This window comes from Penicillium lagena, assembly GCF_028827675.1.
Source record: "Penicillium lagena strain IBT 129212 chromosome Unknown utg000005l_segment0_segment0, whole genome shotgun sequence".
NCBI classification, from domain to species: domain Eukaryota; kingdom Fungi; phylum Ascomycota; class Eurotiomycetes; order Eurotiales; family Aspergillaceae; genus Penicillium; species Penicillium lagena.
Window position 1 is genome coordinate 1771389 of NW_026623226.1, and position 18913 is coordinate 1790301.

The window sequence follows — 18913 nt, forward strand, 5'->3', positions numbered from 1 at the left end:
TGCTCGAATCCCAAATCGCCTCCCCGTGTTGCTATCAAGACATTGATGAGACCTCGTTCTCGATCAGCCACGAATAAAACTCCGCGCAACCATCCGCCGTCTCCAATACCTGCTTTAAAGCGTCCCAGCTTCCAAACAGCTCCCGCAAGCTAATCGTTTTGACGACGATGACCCAGTCCGATGGTGGCAGCTTGCACACGCCATTGTCGACGTAGCAGCGCGGATGTGTCCCAAATGCGTACTCCTTCAGGCCAGCGCAGGTTGTCGACTTCGCGCCTGTGCCGTACTGAATAAGGTCGCGTTGCAGGCACAGCATGGTATTCGTGATCCACGCCTGGCCGCTCTCGGACATTTCCGACCGCACGTTGATGAAGAGCGTGCAATAGTGGAGACCGTAGCCGATCGGATAGCCATTAGGGCCGCATTGCTCCTGTGCCTCGAGACATTGGGAGTAGAATGTGCATGAGTTTGGCCGAGGATTTGAGCAAATTGTGCCGTTTCCCAAAGGGATCAGGCTGGTGAGCTCGTTCTGAGCATTTCCGTATATGGCTGCCTCGCAAAGTCCGAGTAACGCGAGAGAATAAAAAACGAGGCTCCTCATATTCCTTAACAAGGTTCGTAGCCCGTGCGGAGACTTGAGATGACGTTGTAGCTGAGCCGGTGGGGATGATACTTAGAGCGAGGAGAAGCCTATTTATCACTCCGGGGTTCGTTCATGGAAGCAAGTTCGCTGACGACAGCTTTATGTACCTCGACACGATTTAGCCAACGGTAAGACAGGGTGGCAAAAATAAGCCTTTCAGGTACATCCTGAAGACGTAAGAGATATGCAGGGTAGGGATACTACGTGGGGGCAGTGCTTTCCTGCGCCCAACATGGATCAATCTAGCGGAGCCTGGGGAATCTATTTTGGTTATAATTGGCTCTTTTAAATAATCCGGTTTCATCAGTTTCCACTAGGGGATCTTGAAATCATTCCTCTATGATGATCCAACATCCCATCAATCTAATATCTGTGCCCGACCCACGCCCCACACTAATGTCTTGGTGTTGGTGCTTAGCATACTAACCCAAATCCCCGCACTAACGCACAATTTGAAGCTATTCGACCTGATTTATCATACATCGCTGGTTATATCTATCCAAACAGGCTGCCGAAGGCCCTCTGTAGCCGATTGGCTAGGTTCTATACTAGGTAAATCATCCCCTGTCCTGTCTAGTAGTGTAGAAATCGGCGGTGAAAATCCCGCTTTTTTCGCCTGCTTGATGATCTCTTTCTTCCCTCTTTGGTTGGGTATGGTCTGGAATTCGTCGATTTGCACTTTTGACTTTGCGATTGAAGTTTAGACAACATCGCAACATACGACAGCTCCTGACCCTAAATCATAGAAACAAATTTCACTTATCCCACACCGGACGTTCGAACTTCGCAATCGCGAGGCCTGTCATTAGAATCAAATCCCGAAGATTGGCAGTCTCAATCTCGGTAGCCTCCTTCAACCCATCAATAAAGATAATACCATCTGGATTCATAATAGCAATAACGGGAGCCACAAGCGTAGAAGTGTTCCAGTGCCTTGCCTGGTACTGCAGTGGGTTGATCCGACAGAGGCGCGTGTCCTTATCCATGGCAAATGGCAGGCCCGCCGGGGCCTTGCCATATTCCGGCTTCCAGTCACGATAGCACTCCCATAGAAGCGTCGTATTCCAAGCCTTAGGGAAGTCCCGGTCATGCAATCGCTCACGCACGCGCTGGAACTGGTAGTAGGAATTCCAGGTTTCATCGAATCGCCAGCGTTCGCTACTCCCCAAGGTGACCCATCCTCGATATCGAACACAACATTTACAACACAGGAATGAGGGATAGTCGACATCAATACCACCGACGACGGTCGTCAAATCGAAAGGAATTGGCCTAATATCTCTACTCTTGAGAAATCTTGTGTCGTCTTCGTAACTAGAGACAAGAAGGTCATTGCAGCTCAGCTTATAAGTTTTTACATCTGGCAGCGGTAGCAAGATCCCGAAGTATGCGGGGCTCCAGATGTTGTATATCGGGAACAAAGAACCACCTTTCCAGGAAGAGCTTTGGTTCAGTTGAAAACACAGCTTAGGCTCAGATGAGAATAACCACCAGTTGCGTGTGTTGATCGCCCAAGGCTCAGCGCGAGTAATTCGGAAGATATCTGAGCATTTGGGAGTTGGCAGCTCTGAACAAGCCTTATTGTCATCACTAGACGCGTGGGAAATTAGATTCGACGCCAGATTTTGGTGAGGGTTAGGGTTGGTCTCACTCAGTAGTGAGGGTGTCATGCAGAGGACTGTCCATCATGTGTATGAATGATCAGAATAAAGATACAACTTGAGACGTTGAGACGCTGTCAAGTGAAATCACACGGTATGCATCTAATAAAAGTGAATATGCCCAGGGAGGTGAGAAGCTATATGTAAATGCGGTTTGCTGAACTACTGCGTTGAGAGATGGCGGATGCCTACGAGCCCTGGCCACGAGGGCAGTTTTTGGCGACGCTAAGGCCTCATGTGGCGTGGGCAGCCAATCAGAGTATAGATTTCACAATCAAAACATTGGCAGCTTCAAATTAGGAAGGCAGTTGGACTGTCCCAGCGTCGCTGCACTTTGAGGGTTTGAAGATGCAAGCAGGCAACAGTCGATCCAAGCTAACGTAGAGGCATTAATAAAAGGGTGTGTGTTGATGAAAGACCTCGTAATTGGGGATGTGGCATTACTCCTCGTGGCCACTCGTCGCAGACTACCCGACCAAATATGTTCTTATCCATTTTTACATGTCACTTCTCTTTTAGACCGCTTTATATGCAATTAGATTGCATATGTCCAGCTCACTATATCGAGGTCAGGAAACCTATGCCAGCAGCTCCGTAGCGGCCTTCATCCTTTCCTGGATAATCCTGCTCCATTTCTGAAACAAGCCAGTAAGTCAGCAAAATATAATCGAGAACTACAATCTCAGATGAAAAACATACCTTGGCATTTTCCAAGTCGCCAGCTTCGAGGCTCTCCACAATTCCGGGGTAGGTTGTGCCCGAATAGCCAGTCCAGATACCCGGGGCGAAAACAACGTGCTTGAACCAGCTACGGCCGTCAAGGCCAGGCTCGTACAGGAACGCGCGCTCAAGACCCTTATACTTGTCATTTGCGACGCGGATCTGGAAGAGAAGATGGACCTTCTTCCACCATTTATACCATGGAACGTGCTCGCCCAGTCTCCCGACGAGACCGGCAGTGTACTCGTCGAATTGCCGGGCGTACTCGTGGAAATCAAGGATAGCAAAGTTTAGATCTGCAAAGTCGAAGTACAACCCCTCGGGCAGATTATCCGCCGCCGGCTCAATCTGGTGCAGGTATGATTCTAACCCTTTGGCGTAATCAGTGGCGTTGAAGGCGATCAAAGGTGACTCGACAAGTCGTGCTGCTGTTAGTGCCCACAGCTTGGTGCATGCAATATGGTAGCTCCAGTCGTGATCACCGAATTTCTCCATCCAGGCAAAACTGTCGTAGTTGGAGTGATAGTGATAGACGGGGTCAGTCGCTGCGCGGCCAAATCCAAAGTCTAGACTGGCGACACCTGCAAAGTCTTGGAACGCAGTGAAGTCACTTCCACTACCCATAGTTCCAATCTTTCCATCCCAAACATCGCGCACCGTCTGGCCGGGGACAGTTTGGTTTGGCGACTGCACTAGGCTAGTGACCTCGTAGAGAACCTTGTTTAGAAGAGGCGCGGCGCTAGGATGAAACTCAGTGCCAGCCGCAGCCACATCAACATTCAAGTACGCGACGTTGGCCTTGGAGAGCCAGGGGAGGTTATCTTCAACCCACTCGGTCGAGCCAAGAAGGCCATACTCTTCACCGTCCCAACTAGCAAAGACAATAGTGCGCAGTGGCTTCCATCCCGCCTTCAAAGCTTCACCGAAGCTGCGCACAACCTCGTTAAGTGCTGCGGATCCACTATTGGGGTCGGCCGCACCTCCAGCAATCCATGCATCACGATGGTTGCCAAGGATGATCACCTCATCGGGGATATGTCCCTTGATGACACCGATGACATTCCACACTGGAGTCGTCACGTACTCCTGCTGGTTGTCTAGGTTGATGACCACATCTTCCGGAGAAGGGCCAATGTTGTATTCCACACCCTTGTAGCCCAGACCACCGCCTTGCCAGTCCTTGTTGAAGTCCTCTGCTTTAGGCCCATGGCCATTAAGGGCTTTTAAGAAGGGCAGGACCTCATTATAGGACACGGGAAGGGGAAGGAATAGACGGGATTGAGTTTTGTGGATCTTTTCGCTCGCACCCAGGTTTGGATGCATATCCGGGTGTAGTTGGGTCACCGGGAAGAGTACCTGTCAAGCAGAAGTCAGTGATCCTCATCTTCATGAACCGGTGCATGCCTACATACTTATGAACTGTGTGCTGCCCCTCTGGATGGCACTAGGGTTCCGTGCAGGTCCGTTGGGGTAGGTTTCGTAACCATTTTCCTCTGTGATCTCGCCGTCCTCCTGCGGATCACTATAGATAATCACGCCAACCATGCCGAGCTCCTGTGCTCTCTTCACCTTCAGACCACGCAAGATGGCGCCATATTTGACAATGGCAATCTTGCCTTCCAATGCGATACCGGCGTTCACCAGATCCTCAAAGTCCTTATACGTGCCAAAGTTGGCATACACGAACTGAGCGGTCACATTGCCAGTGGCTGAATACCCATGGAAAACGGGCACGCGGTCTGGCAGAGTAGAAGTAGGATCTTCCTCGAGCACATCTTCTTCCAAGGTAGCCTCAAAGGTCACCTCGGTGATGCCGCCTGACTTCTTCAACAGAGCCAGACGGTTATCTACTGGGTAGTTCAAGTAGATGTCATAGGACGCGAGAGTCGTGTCTTCCACGCCAAATTCCTTCCATTTCTCCAATGTCCACACAGCTTGGCTAAGATTCTTGCCGGCCAGGTGGGGTCCAGCCGTATAGTAAGAGCTCCACTCGCGAACTTTAGCCGCGGACGGAGTGTTCAGGAGGATCTGCTGTAATTGATCATAGGGGAGTCCGTTGCCTTCTGGCCAGGATGCATGGGGTAGCGGGTGCGCCCAGGGGAAGTAAGACCAAATTGAGGGGATCAAGAAGAGGATTACTGCGACAGGGAGCAGTGTACTGAGCAGACGGAGGGCATGGTGCGGGTATCGACGTCGTTGCCGTGCGGCATGGGCCTCGAGCAGAGGCGTCGTCTCAGAGTAGAGCCTGATTTTCTCCATCATCTTCGTAGGAGTGGGTAGGGACGAAGGAGAGGAGGAAGCGATTGCTCCTCTCCGCATTGTAGATCATTGACTAACTAGCTATCGCGTTATCGGCTGACAAACAGTCGCCGAAGGATCCATTAGGTCTGTGGGCTTATTCTGGTAGGCAATTGTATATTTAATTACCTATGTGGGTATATGATCCAAAAGTATCTACAGTTGCAGTCGAAAACAGATTGTAAACACGAATTTGTTTCCCAGCTTGAAGCGGCGAAAGTAGCCTTTCTCTTGGCAACACCTAAGCGCTCTTACTCTTGACATTCTTTAACATATTGACAACAAGTTCATAAGCCTCATCTCTAGCCTGAACGAAGATATCGCCCGTAATTTTCTTGTCAAACCCATGGCCGCACCCCTTCATTCTCCGGATAACTACATCCCTGCCATCCGCGTGGCCTTCGCTCTTTGCTCTCTCGGCCAACTCCTCTGACTCGAGCGCCGATGCGTCCGATTCCGCTGTCACGAACAGCATGTTGGATGGGAAATTGGACGTATCCGCAAATGCTGGAGAAATTCTCGGATCGCGAGGATCCATCTCTCTTATGTAGGACTCTCGAAAGACCCTAGTCCAGAATGGCGAGCGCTCCTTTCCACCTGGCACTGGGGCTTTCCTTAGGCTCGGATCCTGAAAGAGGTTTGTCGCGGGATAGAAAGCGATCAGAGATTGGAAAGTTCCGCGGGGAAATATTGTTGAGGCAGCGGAGAGCGCGAGAGTGCCACCAGATGAAAACCCCGACACGGAGATCTGCGAGGCCTTGTACTCGTTCGGGCGGCCAAGCACGTATTTCACAGTATCCTCGAGATCATTAAGAGGTGCTGGGAATGGATGCTCGGGAGCTAGACGATAGTTGACATCAAGCACCACATAGCCAGCGGCGTTGGCAACCAGCCGGCAGAAATAGTCATCGCTGCCATGAAACGGAAGCGCGAGGCCGGAGCCATACAGATTGACCAAAACCGGGGCGGGTGTCGTGCTTTCAGTGCCTTCCACGGATGGCTTGTAGACATGGACTTTGATCGTACGGTGCTCATCACGCGACGGGACTCTTAGCACAGAGTCAGGTCTGGGCTTTGGAGTCGGGAAAAGGAGCCTAACGACGAGGCGCATAAAGGAGACGAGGCCTTTCAGACGCAAATAGCGCACAAAGGATAAGAAGCCAGCCATTTTGAAGATGTCGAGGCAGTTGACGCTATGCAGCGGTGGAAAAAAATAAATGAACTCGTTGCGACGACGGAACTAAGCGGGGAGTATTTGGAAGGTAACCTAATCCAGATTAGCGTGTTTGAAGATACGAGATCTAGATCTGGTCTCGTTCTAGGACGAATGGCAGGCAAGTGGATAGAAAATAAGAAAGATGATATGTTATTATCTTTCCATCAATCAAATTCAGTAACAAGAACAGAAGATGATATTCCATTTCCAAACGCTAAGTACAACCCAAGAGACCATATACAGAAGAAAAGTCAAACAAGAAAATACAGACAAAATAAGAACAAAGAGTGAAAGAACGGGCTCAAAAAAGCGGTTCTCGACAATAATGATGCACCTAGATTGACATGCACAGCATATATCTCAACGATCATCCATCTATAGGAACATCATTCATGCATGACCCAATCCCATCCCAAAAATGTCATCAATGGCTATCAAAGTCCAATAATAAAAAAGATGGAAAAACAGGGCGTGAATCAACATCAGCCGTATCGTGCACTAAGACTAGCGAAAGCGTCCGGGCTGTGCCGGCCATTCTGCAACCCGTTGACGTCCACACTCGGCTTGGTCATGTGGATTCGAGGGAATGCCGGGTTCCCCGGTGGGCCGCCAGCAGCAGAAGGGGGCTGGTTCATTCCCAGTCCCATTGAAGGGGCAGTAGCTGGTGTGCCCGTGCCGGCTGTCATGCCGATACCGAGTCCCGAGGATTGAGGGAAGGGACTGACACCTGCTTGGGCGGCGAGACCGGACCCTGTGGACGCGCCTGCGTTGGCGACTCCGTTGAAGGGGTTACGCGATGCCATGAAGGGCCCGCCGGTCGGTTGCGGCGAGGGCACGAATGAGCCGGTTTGAGTTTGCGGGGTGGAATTGAGGGAGTTTGTCAGTGGTGGCACCGGGCTGGTACCATTCATGCCATTCACGGGTTGCTGTTCAACCTGGGGCTGTTCGGGGATAGAAGGGATGTTCGATTGGGAGGGGGCGAGGTTGTATAGAGACAAAATGCTGTTTTTATCCATGCGGCCGGTGCCTTGTGGGACGAGTTGCTGCGGCTGCTGGGGTTGAAATTGTGATTGGAACTGTGATGGGAATTGGTTCGGGTAGGGGCCAGCACTCTGTGGGGTCGTTGGTGCTGTTGCCGATTGGAAGGGATTGTAGGAACCCTGGTTAATTCTCTGTGCTTGTTGCTGTTGCTGCGGCTGCGGGTGCTGCGGCTGAGAATGGGATGAAGGCCCCGGTCCAAAAGGCGAAGTGTCGAATGGTGAGGTCGAAGACATCACTGGCATCGTGTTTGCATGACGAGGCGGAGGAAATGGGAGAGTCGGCACTGATGTTGACGTGGCCGATTGAGGCTGCGACTGTGCTTGCGACTGCTGGATCGAATGGTTTTGCGGCGCAGCATTGAAGAACGGGTTGGTTTGCTGTGGCAAAGGGCTGGAAAAAGGCTGATTGAACGTGCCAGCTTGTGGTTGGGGCGCTGTTTGGAAGAAAGGGTTGAAGGAGTTATCCATTGGCTGCGGAGAGGAAGCGTATGGATTCTGATGGGAGAATGTCGAGGTCAACGGAGGGGTGAAAGGCTGCTGGTACATAGCCTGCGGCATGGATCCGCTGTTGTTTGGATATCCACCAGTCGAGTGCGGGAATAATGGCCGGGACACCTGCAAATTCTGGAAAGATGACTCCAACGGCTGCGCAGATTGAGGCTGCGGGATTGGCCGATCGAATGGGTTGTACGACACCGACTGGGGCTGGTTTGGGGACTGGCTTGGAGGCTGTCTTTGGCTTTGGCTCGCCCCTGCCCGGTCGAAGGGGTTGGTGGATGTGTCCAACTTGGGAGGAGGCACTGGACGTGCGGATGCAGTGGATGCAGTGTTCGTGACCGATGCCGGAGTCCTCGCTCCTGATGCCGGATTGCTTCCCTCGCCCAGTCTGACCAGAGTCTCAATCGCTCGGTCCAAGTCCTCATTGACCCCCCGAAGAATCGTTTCATTCCGCTTGTCATTGTTGAACCCCATCTCGCGTAGAGAGGCCATTTTCGACTCCAACGACGCCGTGGTCACATCGGTGACAGGTGCCCCAAGCCCATGCGTTGGTCTCGGGGGGACGGTGGGTGGGTGATAGTCGATGTCTGTCTTGCCCTTCTTGCGACGTAGATTGGAGGTCGAGGATGCCGAGCGCAGACCGAAGCCAAAGAACTTGCCGCTCTTTGGTGGTAGCGGAGGAGGCGAGCCTTCGGGAGATGAAGGAGTGTCCATTGGATCTGGGAGCGGCTTGACGAATCTGGCACCGTCCCGGCTCGGAGGTCTAGGCTTCCCATTCTCCAATGTTCGATGCTGGTATTTCTGTCGGATGAATCGTTCCATGCACGCGTCGGCCTCATCAACGTCTGCTGGAATCGACGGCCTGACGTTCCGCGGGTTATAGATCTTGTTCACGAGTATGTTGCCGTTGGATTTCATATTCTAGATAGGGAACACACAGTCCCGTCAGCCCCTGTATCTCCAGATGCACTGCACAAGGACCCCACTCACGTCAACTTGCTCCGACGTCCACGTATCCATGGTCAGCGACTTGACCTTGGAGATGTGCGTGCCCAGCTTGCGGTGCAGCGCGGCGCAGCGCATGCACAGGAAAATCCCCATCTGTTGGGGAACGTCAGTCTGAGGGGAATAATTCGAATGCTAACAACCGATGATCACATACGTTCCAGCTCGCCCATCCTAGGAAACGATGTTAGTCTCGGGGGGAAATCCGTTGCGTTCGGGGGGGGAGGATATGGGACACACCTGGAGTCGCAGCACCGCAGTCGGCACAACGGTCATTGCCAGGGACCACGCGGAGCAGCTCCGCGAGGGCCTTCTCATTACGCTGCTGCTGACGCTTGCTGATGCCCGTCCGCATGGTGTCGAGCGAGCGGAGTGAGAGCTCAGGGCAGGAAAGGGGAAGGTGAGGAGGGAGAGTTCGTTCCGGCTATCCGGGGCGGAGAAATGCTGAGGGGCAAAAGGAGTTACGTCGGACGATCAGTTGCAGAACCTGATGGGCAAGAATGTGTCGATCAGGGATGATAATCCTGGATTTTACAATGATGGCCTAAATATATAATCGGACCTTAATCGCAAGGATGAAGACTAATCGCGTGGCATTATGGTCTTTCTGGTCTACATAGTTCCCCGGGCTCTTTCCAGAACACCCCTGGATACAAACACACGATCCTGCTGAATAATCTCCAATTCTACAATTGCATGTCCGGGCAGCAGTGGCTCGCATCCACCACTGCGCTGGGCAGCACCGAAGCACCGCCCAGAGCCGTCGAGGAGCCTTATGATGCCCAGGGTTTCCTTCTAGTACGCCAATATGACCTGCCATCCTATGGCAGAGAGGAATTGGAGGTTGATTATGCGTTCGTCAATTTCATGATATAGTGTGAAGAAGAAAGAGAAAGGAAAGTCTCACCAGAGAAGAAAATTCACGATGCGCATCACGTGAGATGGGTCACGTGGGGTCGGGGCCTTTTCTTCCCACTTTTCCATTTTCTCTCTTTTGCTTTTCATCCATCAACTGAACCCAACAACAACACAACCCTGCTCGGCCGTACTGTGCGACTGATTCATTCTTTGATGTTTAAGGATGCCATTCACACTCGAGTCCCGAGACAGACCATAGACACACCCACACAGCCCGCGTGGTGCCTTTCTCCGTGGCACCCGACGCTTTGCTATTTTATCGTTATCGTTCGTGGGAGATCGAAACCAAACAGTTTTTAGCAGAGCTGCGTCTACTCCACCCTGGTGCTTGCTTTCAGTAGAGCAGCAGGACTTTTTTACGACGGACATTTCAGGAATAATATCAATGCCATTTCTTCTTTTTTTCTCGCGTCTCCTGTTACTGGGACAGCTGGGCCCAGATCCCTGTGCTCTTCCATCCTGTAGTGGCCGTTCAATTGAACGTGTAAGGTTATTGGTATCTTCTGCAGCAGGTCAGACCCATAGGTACTGAGTGATTCTACGTAGACGAACTGAATGCAGGTCTTCCGGTTATTCAACTGTGATTCTTCTTCGACCGCAGCGACCTAGTACCACCCTAGACGGATTTCTGCGCTATCTATTTGAGATGGAAATAATCGGCGACATATGAATCATGTAAATCTTGTCGCCGACTACTATCCGATGATGTGACGGGGTCCCTTGATGACACCAATAATATAAATCCGAACCCACGGACCGGCCCAACCCGCGCCACACAAACGCCGTGCAGCCATGGATCACCAAGTATATGCGATGGGCATTGCTGCTTATCAAATATGGCCAATATCTTTCCTGTCTTGTTCTCAATTACTCAGATCTCTGACCTAGAACCATCCATGAGTCAGCGCCACTACGGAGTTCCGGTGGGCCCATTATCGGCTGGACGTGCCAGTGAGCGTGTTCCTGTTGGTAAGACCGACCCGCTGCCCGGTGGGACTCTTGTCAGTTCTTGCGATGCCCTCGGAGAATGGACCGGCGGCAATTAACGGGAAAGAGGTGTCTCTGTGCTGCGCTCTATCCCTCGAGGGCAAGAGATATAAAAAAAACATAGAGACGATGCATGGATGAAAGCTGATCACACCAGTCCGTCAACCAGCGCTGTGTAGATATAGGACTTAACCGAGGCCCGCTATCAGTGGTTGTAGGGATTGAATGGGCAGAGCTGATCGGTACAAGTACTGCGCCTGCCCTCCCCGGGTTCTTCCTTCTTCCATCCCATCCACACTCCCTTGTGTTCTCTTCGTTCCCACCCACGCTCCCTTCCACCTTCACAATGGCTTCCGCTGCCCGCTCTGCTTCTCGTCTCCTTCGCTCTGCTCCGGCCTCCTTCCGTCCGGCGGCTCGCAGTGCCCGCTTCGCTCTTCCCGCGCAGGGTGTCCGTGTCGCGGCCCGTCGTGGATATGCCTCCGAGGCCGGCTCGGGCAAGTCGTCTGGTGGCTCCGGCGCGATCTGGGGTATCGGTCTGGCCGCCGCTGGTGGTGCCGGACTGTACTTCTACCTGAACGGTGAATCCACGCCCAAGGGTCCCTTCGTCCCTACCAAGGAGGACTACCAGAAGGTGTACGACGAGGTCGCTAAGCTTCTGGCCGCTGAGACCGACTATGATGATGGCAGCTACGGTCCGGTAAGCAATGACACTATTCGCAGCAGACAGGGTGAGGCACTAACACTTTGGTGTCCATACAGGTTCTCGTCCGCCTGGCCTGGCACGCCAGCGGCACTTATGACAAGGAGACCGGCACCGGTGGCAGCAACGGCGCCACCATGCGATTCGCACCCGAGTCGGACCACGGCGCCAATGCCGGTCTGAAGATCGCCCGCGAGTTCCTCGAGCCCGTCAAGGCCAAGTTCCCCTGGATCACCTACTCGGACCTGTGGACTCTGGGCGGTGCCTGCGCCATCCAGGAGCTGGGCGGTCCCCAGATCCCCTGGAGACCCGGCCGTGAGGACAAGGACGTGGCCGCCTGCACGCCGGACGGCCGTCTGCCCGATGCCGCCCAGGGCCAGCGCCACATCCGCGACATCTTCGGGCGCATGGGCTTCGACGATCGCGAGATGGTCGCTCTGATCGGAGCGCACGCCCTGGGCCGCGCCCACACCGACCGATCCGGCTTCGATGGTCCCTGGCAGTTCAGCCCCACGTCCTTCAGCAACGAGTTCTTCCGTCTTCTTGTTGAGGAGAAGTGGAACAAGAAGAAGTGGAACGGCCCCGTTCAGTTCACCGACAAGTCGACTTCCACCCTGATGATGCTGCCCGCCGACATGGCACTGGTCAACGACCGCACTTTCAAGAAGCACGTCGAGCGCTATGCGAAGGACAACGATGCCTTCTTCAAGGAGTTCTCCGATGTCTTTGTCAAGCTGCTCGAGCTGGGCGTGCCGTTTCAGACCGAGGACCGCTTCGTCTTCAAGACTTCCGAGTAGAGGGTTGGTTGAGCGCTATTTGACTGTTTTTAGATATCCGAAATTTTCCTGTCTGATCGGCAGAGACTGTTAGATTGTTAGACGGGCTGTTAGATGTTAGAATGTATAAATGCCTTGTTTGTCCGTGCTCTACAACGCAGTATCAAGTGTGGTGGTCAATGTTGTTGTGAGGTGTATTGAGTGGCGTCTCGCGCCCGCCATTTCTTTCGGCTTTCCTTCTTTTCATTCCCGAGACCACCCTCCAACCAACCCCTGCCCTCCCTCCCTATTTAACTACCCCAGGAATTCATTCGCTTGGATCCCTGGCCAGGGCGGTTGGGCCTCTGCGCTAGTCCAGTGCTGCATCTGCACTAACCCCGTCGAACACTACCACCGCCACCACTGGCGACGCCTTTCAAGAATGCCCAAATCGGCCTCCACCGACGCCGACTATTATGCGATCCTAAACCTGCCCTTCACGGGCTCCTCCGGCCTCATCCTCTCGAAGCAGCAGATCAAGCTTGCCTACCACAAAGCCCTGCTCGCGCACCACCCCGACAAAGCGAGCCCGATCGCCGTCGCCGACGAGCCCGCACTCCAAGGAGCAACTCCCCACCAAGCACCAGGACGAGGACAAGGTCAAGGAAAGGCACAACAGCGAACCTACACAATCGACGAGATTACCACCGCCTACAAAACCCTCTCAGATCCCTTCTTGCGCGCAGACTATGATCGCGCGCTACGCTTAGACCGGGCGAAGGTTGCGGAGCGGGAGAAGACGGGCGATGTGTTTCACACGGGGCTGGAGATTGTGGACCTGGAGGATCTGGAGTGCGATGAAGATGGTACAGGCGCGACAGTGTGCTGGTATCGTGGCTGTCGGTGCGGCGATGAGAGGGGATTCCTGGTTACGGAGGCTGATCTCGAGAGGGAGGCTGAGCATGGTGAGATCGTGCTCGGGTGTCGTGGGTGCAGTCTTTGGCTGAAGGTTCTTTTTGCGGTTGAGGATGTGTGAAAGGGTTGCATTCTTTTATGAATGTTTTCTTCACGCTGTCTCTATGATTATGCTCTTGCTCGACCTGATATCACCCGGTTTTGCCCTGTCTGACTGGTGTGATTCCATTCGCAAGTTGCGCTGGTTGTTCTAGGCCTTCAGTGCGCTAGGATGAGGAAACTTTGCTGAAAGATCAACCTTGCGCCGCTTTCTCTGGACTGTTAATCAGACCAGGCGACTGATACTGAGGCCATGCATTCGAGTGCTTGGAACAGAAGCTCCGTCTCAACTGACATCCGCCAGTATTATGCTTCTTCTTACACTGGATATCATCCACGAGGATTGCAGGTGCTCGGGTTCAAGGGCTCGATCTCCCTGCTCAGTCATCCAGCAGGCTTGAAGGTCTCAATGGTCTCATCCATAAATCCATTCGGGATCTTGATAAATCTTCACATGGGGTGAATAGATATATGTATTATGATAGTCATGAACTCAATGCGCTTTGCTTGTTCTCGCCATTTCCTAGTGTACGCTTGGGTATCCAGTGGTTGAGATGGCCAAGGTATATATATGTATATATATTCGCTCTAGAAAAACTGGGGATATAAAGATACAGAAAACAAAAGGAATCATTCCAAGATAGAATACATCAATACAGACTGACGGGGTTATGATTGAATTTGGATGGTGGTTGCTGCTGTCGAGAGGTGGATGACATACACCGTGCCAGACACAACAAACAACCGCCATTTTCTCTTCGTCATCTCTTCTCACCTTCTTCACCTTCACCTCTCCGCCTCCACCCACCATGCCTCCCATCCAAATTACATCGGCAGAGCAGTTCAACTCTCTGCTCACGTCTTCCCGTTTCGTTGTCGCCGACTGTAAGTACTGTGCTCGTGCCCCGCGCCGAATCATCTACCCCGCGACCATCGCTCTTCCACCAACCTGACCTGATCAAAAGCTGACTGACTTCTCGGATCTCCAGTCTATGCCGATTGGTGCGGGCCATGTAAAGCAATCGCTCCGGTGTACGACTCGCTGTCCACGCAGCTCTCGCGCCCGAACCTCATCACATTCACCAAGATCAACGGGGATCAGCAGCAAGCGCTCGCCCAGGCATATTCTGTGTCAGCGTATGCATATCTACGAGCATGACAAGAAACACCCGGCGCTAATCATTACACCTATTTAGATACCCTACCTTCATCGTGTTCGAAAATGGTCGCAAAACCCAGACAGTTCAGGGCGCCGACCCCCGAAAATTGAACGAGGTCATCCAGAAGCTTGCGTCGGAAGCAACCAAGTCGGACAGCGCGTCGGGACAAGCTGGCGAGGGAAGCGGATCCGGCGGCACCTGGCTGGGTGCTGCTGTGCCTAGGGGATACAGCGACATCACCGACCAGGTCGACCAGAAGGGACTGGAGCTTCTGAACCGGGACAGCCAACATGCGCTCCCAAAAACGCTCTTTGAAGCCTCGAAGCCGTCTGCCCTGACAGGAAAAGGCAAGGCCGGTGAAAAGGACTGGGTCGAGAGCGACACCGACGAGCAGCTGATGCTCTACATCCCCTTCCAGTCGACGCTGAAAGTGCACACCCTCCATGTGACCTCATTCCCTCCCTCCGCCGACGACGCCGAAGACCCCGACGAGGTGCCGATGCGACCCAAGACCGTCTCACTCTATACGAACCGCTCGCATGTGCTTGGATTCGACGAGGCGGAGGATACCGTTGCGGTGCAGACGATTGAAATCAAGCCCGAGGACTGGGACTCCAAGACGGGGACGGCGAAGCTAGATCTGCGATTTGTCAAGTTCCAGAGCGTGACCACGCTGGTCATGTTCTTTATCGATGGCGACGGAGACAGCGACAAGCTGCGCGTGGACCGCATTCGCATCATTGGCGAGGCGGGCGAGAAGCGCGCGATGGGCAAGCTGGAGAAGATTGGCGACGAGCCCGGCGAGTAAATTCTAAGCGACGCCAACATTCATCGATACGAGCCAGTCCAACGACCCAGCGAGCATATCCTACTACACCAATAAAGAAAGCAAAGAACACATTGATTGAATCAAATTGAAGTATTTTGTACGCTAGAAGTAAAAATAAAAGACAAGAGCAGTGCTCGAGTCAGGGTATGTCCGATCCCAAACCAAATGGTCTCATCCTTGAACGATCAGAAAGACCAATAAAGTAAGAACCGGTGTGCAATTCCGTTCGTCTGTGACGCAACTGACACCTGGTTTAACATCACTGAAGAGATGTCCAGGCAACACGGGTGAAATAGTAGTTGCGCCGCCGCACGAAGAAGAAAAGAAAAAAGAAGCAACCGAGTTTTGCGGCGAGCGAGTTTTATGGTGGGCAGAACGGAAGAATGGTTGTTCCATGTATTATGTAAGCAGACCCAGCAACATTGAACATTTTTTCCTCGATCGTGTTTTTCTTTTTTTTTTTTTTTTTTTTTCGCTAAAACAATTTATGGCTGATGATGAGCTCAATGGATTTCATATGATAGGAAGAGACTGACTCCTTCTGGGAGCGTGATCTCACTTTAACCATATCCTGAGGCCTGCTTGTTTTGTTGTCTTTGATTGGAATCTGATGAATATCAATCGATCGGTATGGACAGTTGAAGCTGTCCTTCAAGGGATCAAGTGAAATCCTCTAGAGCAGAGCATTATATCCGAAAGAAGGTTCAAGAGAACATCGTGACTGTCATGTCAGTTGCAGCGGCTGTGTTTTGTTTTCGTGAAAATGTTCTCCCGGGACCAGGAGGACCTGCAAAGTGCATACAATTTCTTTTCTAGCTCCTAGCCGAGCCATCATGGCGACACTAAAACTCGCATCCACTGGACTCACTGGTTCTCGTTTGCTTTGACGCAATCATATGATCGCGGCTGAATCCGATTCTTGGATCTCGTGGAGCAGATTGTGCATCGTATCATCAATTTAGGGCCCGCATCATCCACTTAGGGAAAACGGTGTGAATTGCACCGGAGGCTGCCGGGTCCATCCAAGATGAAACAGGGAGGAGGGTCTTTGTCTGTCTGGCTGTCGGATAGTACCGTTACTCCAGCCAGTCCTGAGTTGGATGCCTAGATGCAATCTTTCTCCACTGTAGGTTCGTTTCAGCGCATGGATTTCGTCGGCAAGCTCATGCATGTGTATCGTAGACAAAACTCATGGACTGGAAAGAGGCAATCCAAAACGCATCCGAAGATGCATAGGAGATCCGAGTGATAGGCCGGCTGAAACAATGTATATCAGTACAATGCTGCCGCACAGAGCTTGGTGAGCCAGTATCTCTGACTCAAGGGTATCCATTTGCGTCGGCAAATTCGCAAAACATCATCCCATCTTTGATCTCAGCATGGTTGTTGAAATGAGAGACCCGCTGTTTCCGGGCATCCTCGACCCGAGAAATGTGCGCTGTACATTATTCAGACAAAAAACCAACAGGACGCGATCGGTGGACAGTATCCACCGTTCAGCGGGCCGTAGATTTTTTAGAAACAGATCAGTACAAACCCGACAGATTGAACTAGAATACTGTAATGCAATGCATTCGCTGAAGGTATTGATGGCAAGAAGTGCTGCGGCTGTGATAGGACATGACGAGCGTTCAGTTCAGCTCTGCATTGCCGGCTGAGCATGCACAGCGCCACCCAATCTTTGCACTGCACCGACTCGCCATCGGACACGCCGCTTGCTGCAGCGCCCATGTGCTCAATCCAAGGCGAATAATCGGTTACGTACTGAGATGGCTCAGTTTTGATGAGAAAGGTTGACTAACTTCTCAGAACTTGGCAATGGCGACAAGCCACGCATCTTCAAGGTCAAACTAAAACTACACGGCCAGTTTCCGAGGCGTAAAATGGAGCCCGACGGCGATCGCGATGGCGCGAGAGAGCAAATTACTGCGAACAGCATACACGTGCCTAAGTTTGCTTCTTCAGGGACCCTCTTTGGGTTCTTTTTTTTGGTATGTATTCGGCAGGTACGGGAACTTATGCACACTGTGGACGGTGTATCCACTGTGAGCGGAAGATTCGCATGCAATGGAGACGTGAGGACCACATGGACAAAGTATTGTATTGATTGGTCATTTGGAATACCACAGTCCCGGGTTGAGGACCACACTGGAACCAAAACCACGAAATCGCACAGGATGTAGATCAAGATAGCGCTGTGTGCGAGGGAAATGGCATCATCGTCGGTGCCAGGGACCTTGCCCGGGTGTTTTAACTCGGGCTCCAGTCGTACCATAGATCGAGGGTGGTCGGCCGGAGATACGACATCGGAGTGCTATCTTATGGAAGATGTCGTGTCCTCCATAGATGCGCTGGCGGTATCTGTGGTCATTAGTTGCAATCTAAGGATCTTGTTCTTTGGGCGTGGTTCGTCGTGTCGATCCAACCACACCGACAGAGCATAGATTAATGGAAAGTCGGAAGCGAATTGGTCGACACTTGGCAGTATCGTATGTACTGGTTGGTGCACCCATTCAGACCCAGAACTCAGACCACGGGTCGTAGTCTATCTCCGCATTTTCGATCGTGCCGAACAGAGACATCAATCCTTCGATCGCTATCGCTTGGACCGAATTGGCTTTCTGATAGGCTCCACGCAGCCTTCGACCCAGAAGTATTGTGGAAACAAGTGGAGATAACCTGGTTCATCCTTCACCCGCCCGCGCCAGACACGGAAAAAGTCTCAATTGCTGCAGATTGGCGGTCGCGAGATTTGGAGCACTAACTACTAGTAACCTAATTTAACTTACAAGGTGCGTCCAGAAAATTCCATCCATTGGGCGAACGGCAAAACCCTTTTTGGCCCTTCTACCGCTCTCGGGAACACGGTGGCTGGGGGATAAGCAGCAGATCTTGCCCGAAGCTTCCATATCCCACGTTCCGACGGCAGCGATAGCTTAGGTGCTAGTCAGTAACAGCTAGCTAGCTTCGTGGTGGCGTGGGTAGTCCACGGCGACCAGTCCCAAGGTCCTTCTTGGAAAAGCAGGTCCCAAGCGATAACAAGCTAGCAAGGCCGATCAAAAGGACCAAAAAAAAAAAACTGGAGATTGGCAATCCCCATCTGGGAATAGCGTCGGGATAGCCAGCCAGTGGGCGCGCCCCAAGGGCCTTTTAGGTCCTTTTTCCAGACCGGTGAACTGTGGTTCAGAGATCTCAAGTCCGGAGAAAGCGTCCGGATGGATTTCTTTATCCCGCACGTGCGCTGCAACCCTAAGTTGTATTGAGATCGACTGTGTGCATCGACACTGAATTGGGGGCGTGCGCTTGCTCGCCCATGGATACATTACGCTGACAGCTGTTTCTTTGGGATGTGTAGCCGAGTGAGCTATCTCTCCCCCCGCACCGTTCGGTGTGTATCGCTTGGTCGCTTAGCTACGGTTTTAGGTGTATTCAGGCAAAATGCCAGCAACCCCAGCCACATGCTGTTGCT

At 52.4% G+C, this 18913-nt stretch overlaps 10 protein-coding genes across 10 annotated transcripts; 5 read left to right on the forward strand and 5 right to left on the reverse strand.

Moving 5' to 3' along the window:
• Positions 1–34: 34 nt before the first annotated feature.
• Positions 35–601, reverse strand: N7510_007421 (uncharacterized protein; the record flags this gene model as incomplete). Its single annotated transcript, XM_056979346.1, has 1 exon — positions 35–601. The coding sequence occupies one exon, from the start codon at positions 599–601 to the stop codon at positions 35–37; it is 567 nt and encodes a 188-aa protein (XP_056832389.1).
• A 797-nt stretch (positions 602–1398) lies between these two features.
• N7510_007422 (uncharacterized protein) lies at positions 1399–2332 on the reverse strand (the record flags this gene model as incomplete). The annotated part of the gene is made up of 2 exons (XM_056979347.1): positions 1399–2233; positions 2295–2332. The coding sequence occupies 2 exons, from the start codon at positions 2330–2332 to the stop codon at positions 1399–1401; spliced, it is 873 nt and encodes a 290-aa protein (XP_056832390.1).
• A 550-nt stretch (positions 2333–2882) lies between these two features.
• Positions 2883–5286, reverse strand: N7510_007423 (M28 family metallopeptidase; the record flags this gene model as incomplete). The annotated part of the gene is made up of 3 exons (XM_056979348.1): positions 2883–2939; positions 3004–4244; positions 4437–5286. 3 exons carry the CDS (start codon positions 5284–5286, stop codon positions 2883–2885), a joined length of 2148 nt encoding a protein of 715 aa, XP_056832391.1.
• A 277-nt stretch (positions 5287–5563) lies between these two features.
• N7510_007424 (putative carboxylesterase) lies at positions 5564–6490 on the reverse strand (the record flags this gene model as incomplete). The annotated part of the gene is made up of 1 exon (XM_056979349.1): positions 5564–6490. The coding sequence occupies one exon, from the start codon at positions 6488–6490 to the stop codon at positions 5564–5566; it is 927 nt and encodes a 308-aa protein (XP_056832392.1).
• A 530-nt stretch (positions 6491–7020) lies between these two features.
• Positions 7021–9436, reverse strand: N7510_007425 (uncharacterized protein; the record flags this gene model as incomplete). The annotated part of the gene is made up of 4 exons (XM_056979350.1): positions 7021–8997; positions 9067–9177; positions 9239–9255; positions 9322–9436. The coding sequence occupies 4 exons, from the start codon at positions 9434–9436 to the stop codon at positions 7021–7023; spliced, it is 2220 nt and encodes a 739-aa protein (XP_056832393.1).
• Positions 9437–9777: 341 nt separating this feature from the next.
• On the forward strand, positions 9778–9957 carry N7510_007426 (uncharacterized protein; the record flags this gene model as incomplete). Its single annotated transcript, XM_056979351.1, has 1 exon — positions 9778–9957. The coding sequence occupies one exon, from the start codon at positions 9778–9780 to the stop codon at positions 9955–9957; it is 180 nt and encodes a 59-aa protein (XP_056832394.1).
• Positions 9958–11332: 1375 nt separating this feature from the next.
• Positions 11333–12483, forward strand: N7510_007427 (peroxidase; the record flags this gene model as incomplete). The annotated part of the gene is made up of 2 exons (XM_056979352.1): positions 11333–11683; positions 11746–12483. The coding sequence occupies 2 exons, from the start codon at positions 11333–11335 to the stop codon at positions 12481–12483; spliced, it is 1089 nt and encodes a 362-aa protein (XP_056832395.1).
• A 400-nt stretch (positions 12484–12883) lies between these two features.
• Positions 12884–13477, forward strand: N7510_007428 (uncharacterized protein; the record flags this gene model as incomplete). The annotated part of the gene is made up of 1 exon (XM_056979353.1): positions 12884–13477. One exon carries the CDS (start codon positions 12884–12886, stop codon positions 13475–13477), a length of 594 nt encoding a protein of 197 aa, XP_056832396.1.
• A 787-nt stretch (positions 13478–14264) lies between these two features.
• Positions 14265–15423, forward strand: N7510_007429 (thioredoxin-like protein 1; the record flags this gene model as incomplete). Its single annotated transcript, XM_056979354.1, has 3 exons — positions 14265–14340; positions 14445–14592; positions 14652–15423. The coding sequence occupies 3 exons, from the start codon at positions 14265–14267 to the stop codon at positions 15421–15423; spliced, it is 996 nt and encodes a 331-aa protein (XP_056832397.1).
• A 784-nt stretch (positions 15424–16207) lies between these two features.
• N7510_007430 (uncharacterized protein) lies at positions 16208–18565 on the forward strand (the record flags this gene model as incomplete). Its single annotated transcript, XM_056979355.1, has 3 exons — positions 16208–16238; positions 17233–17450; positions 18410–18565. The coding sequence occupies 3 exons, from the start codon at positions 16208–16210 to the stop codon at positions 18563–18565; spliced, it is 405 nt and encodes a 134-aa protein (XP_056832398.1).
• Between the last annotated feature and the right edge of the window lie 348 nt (positions 18566–18913).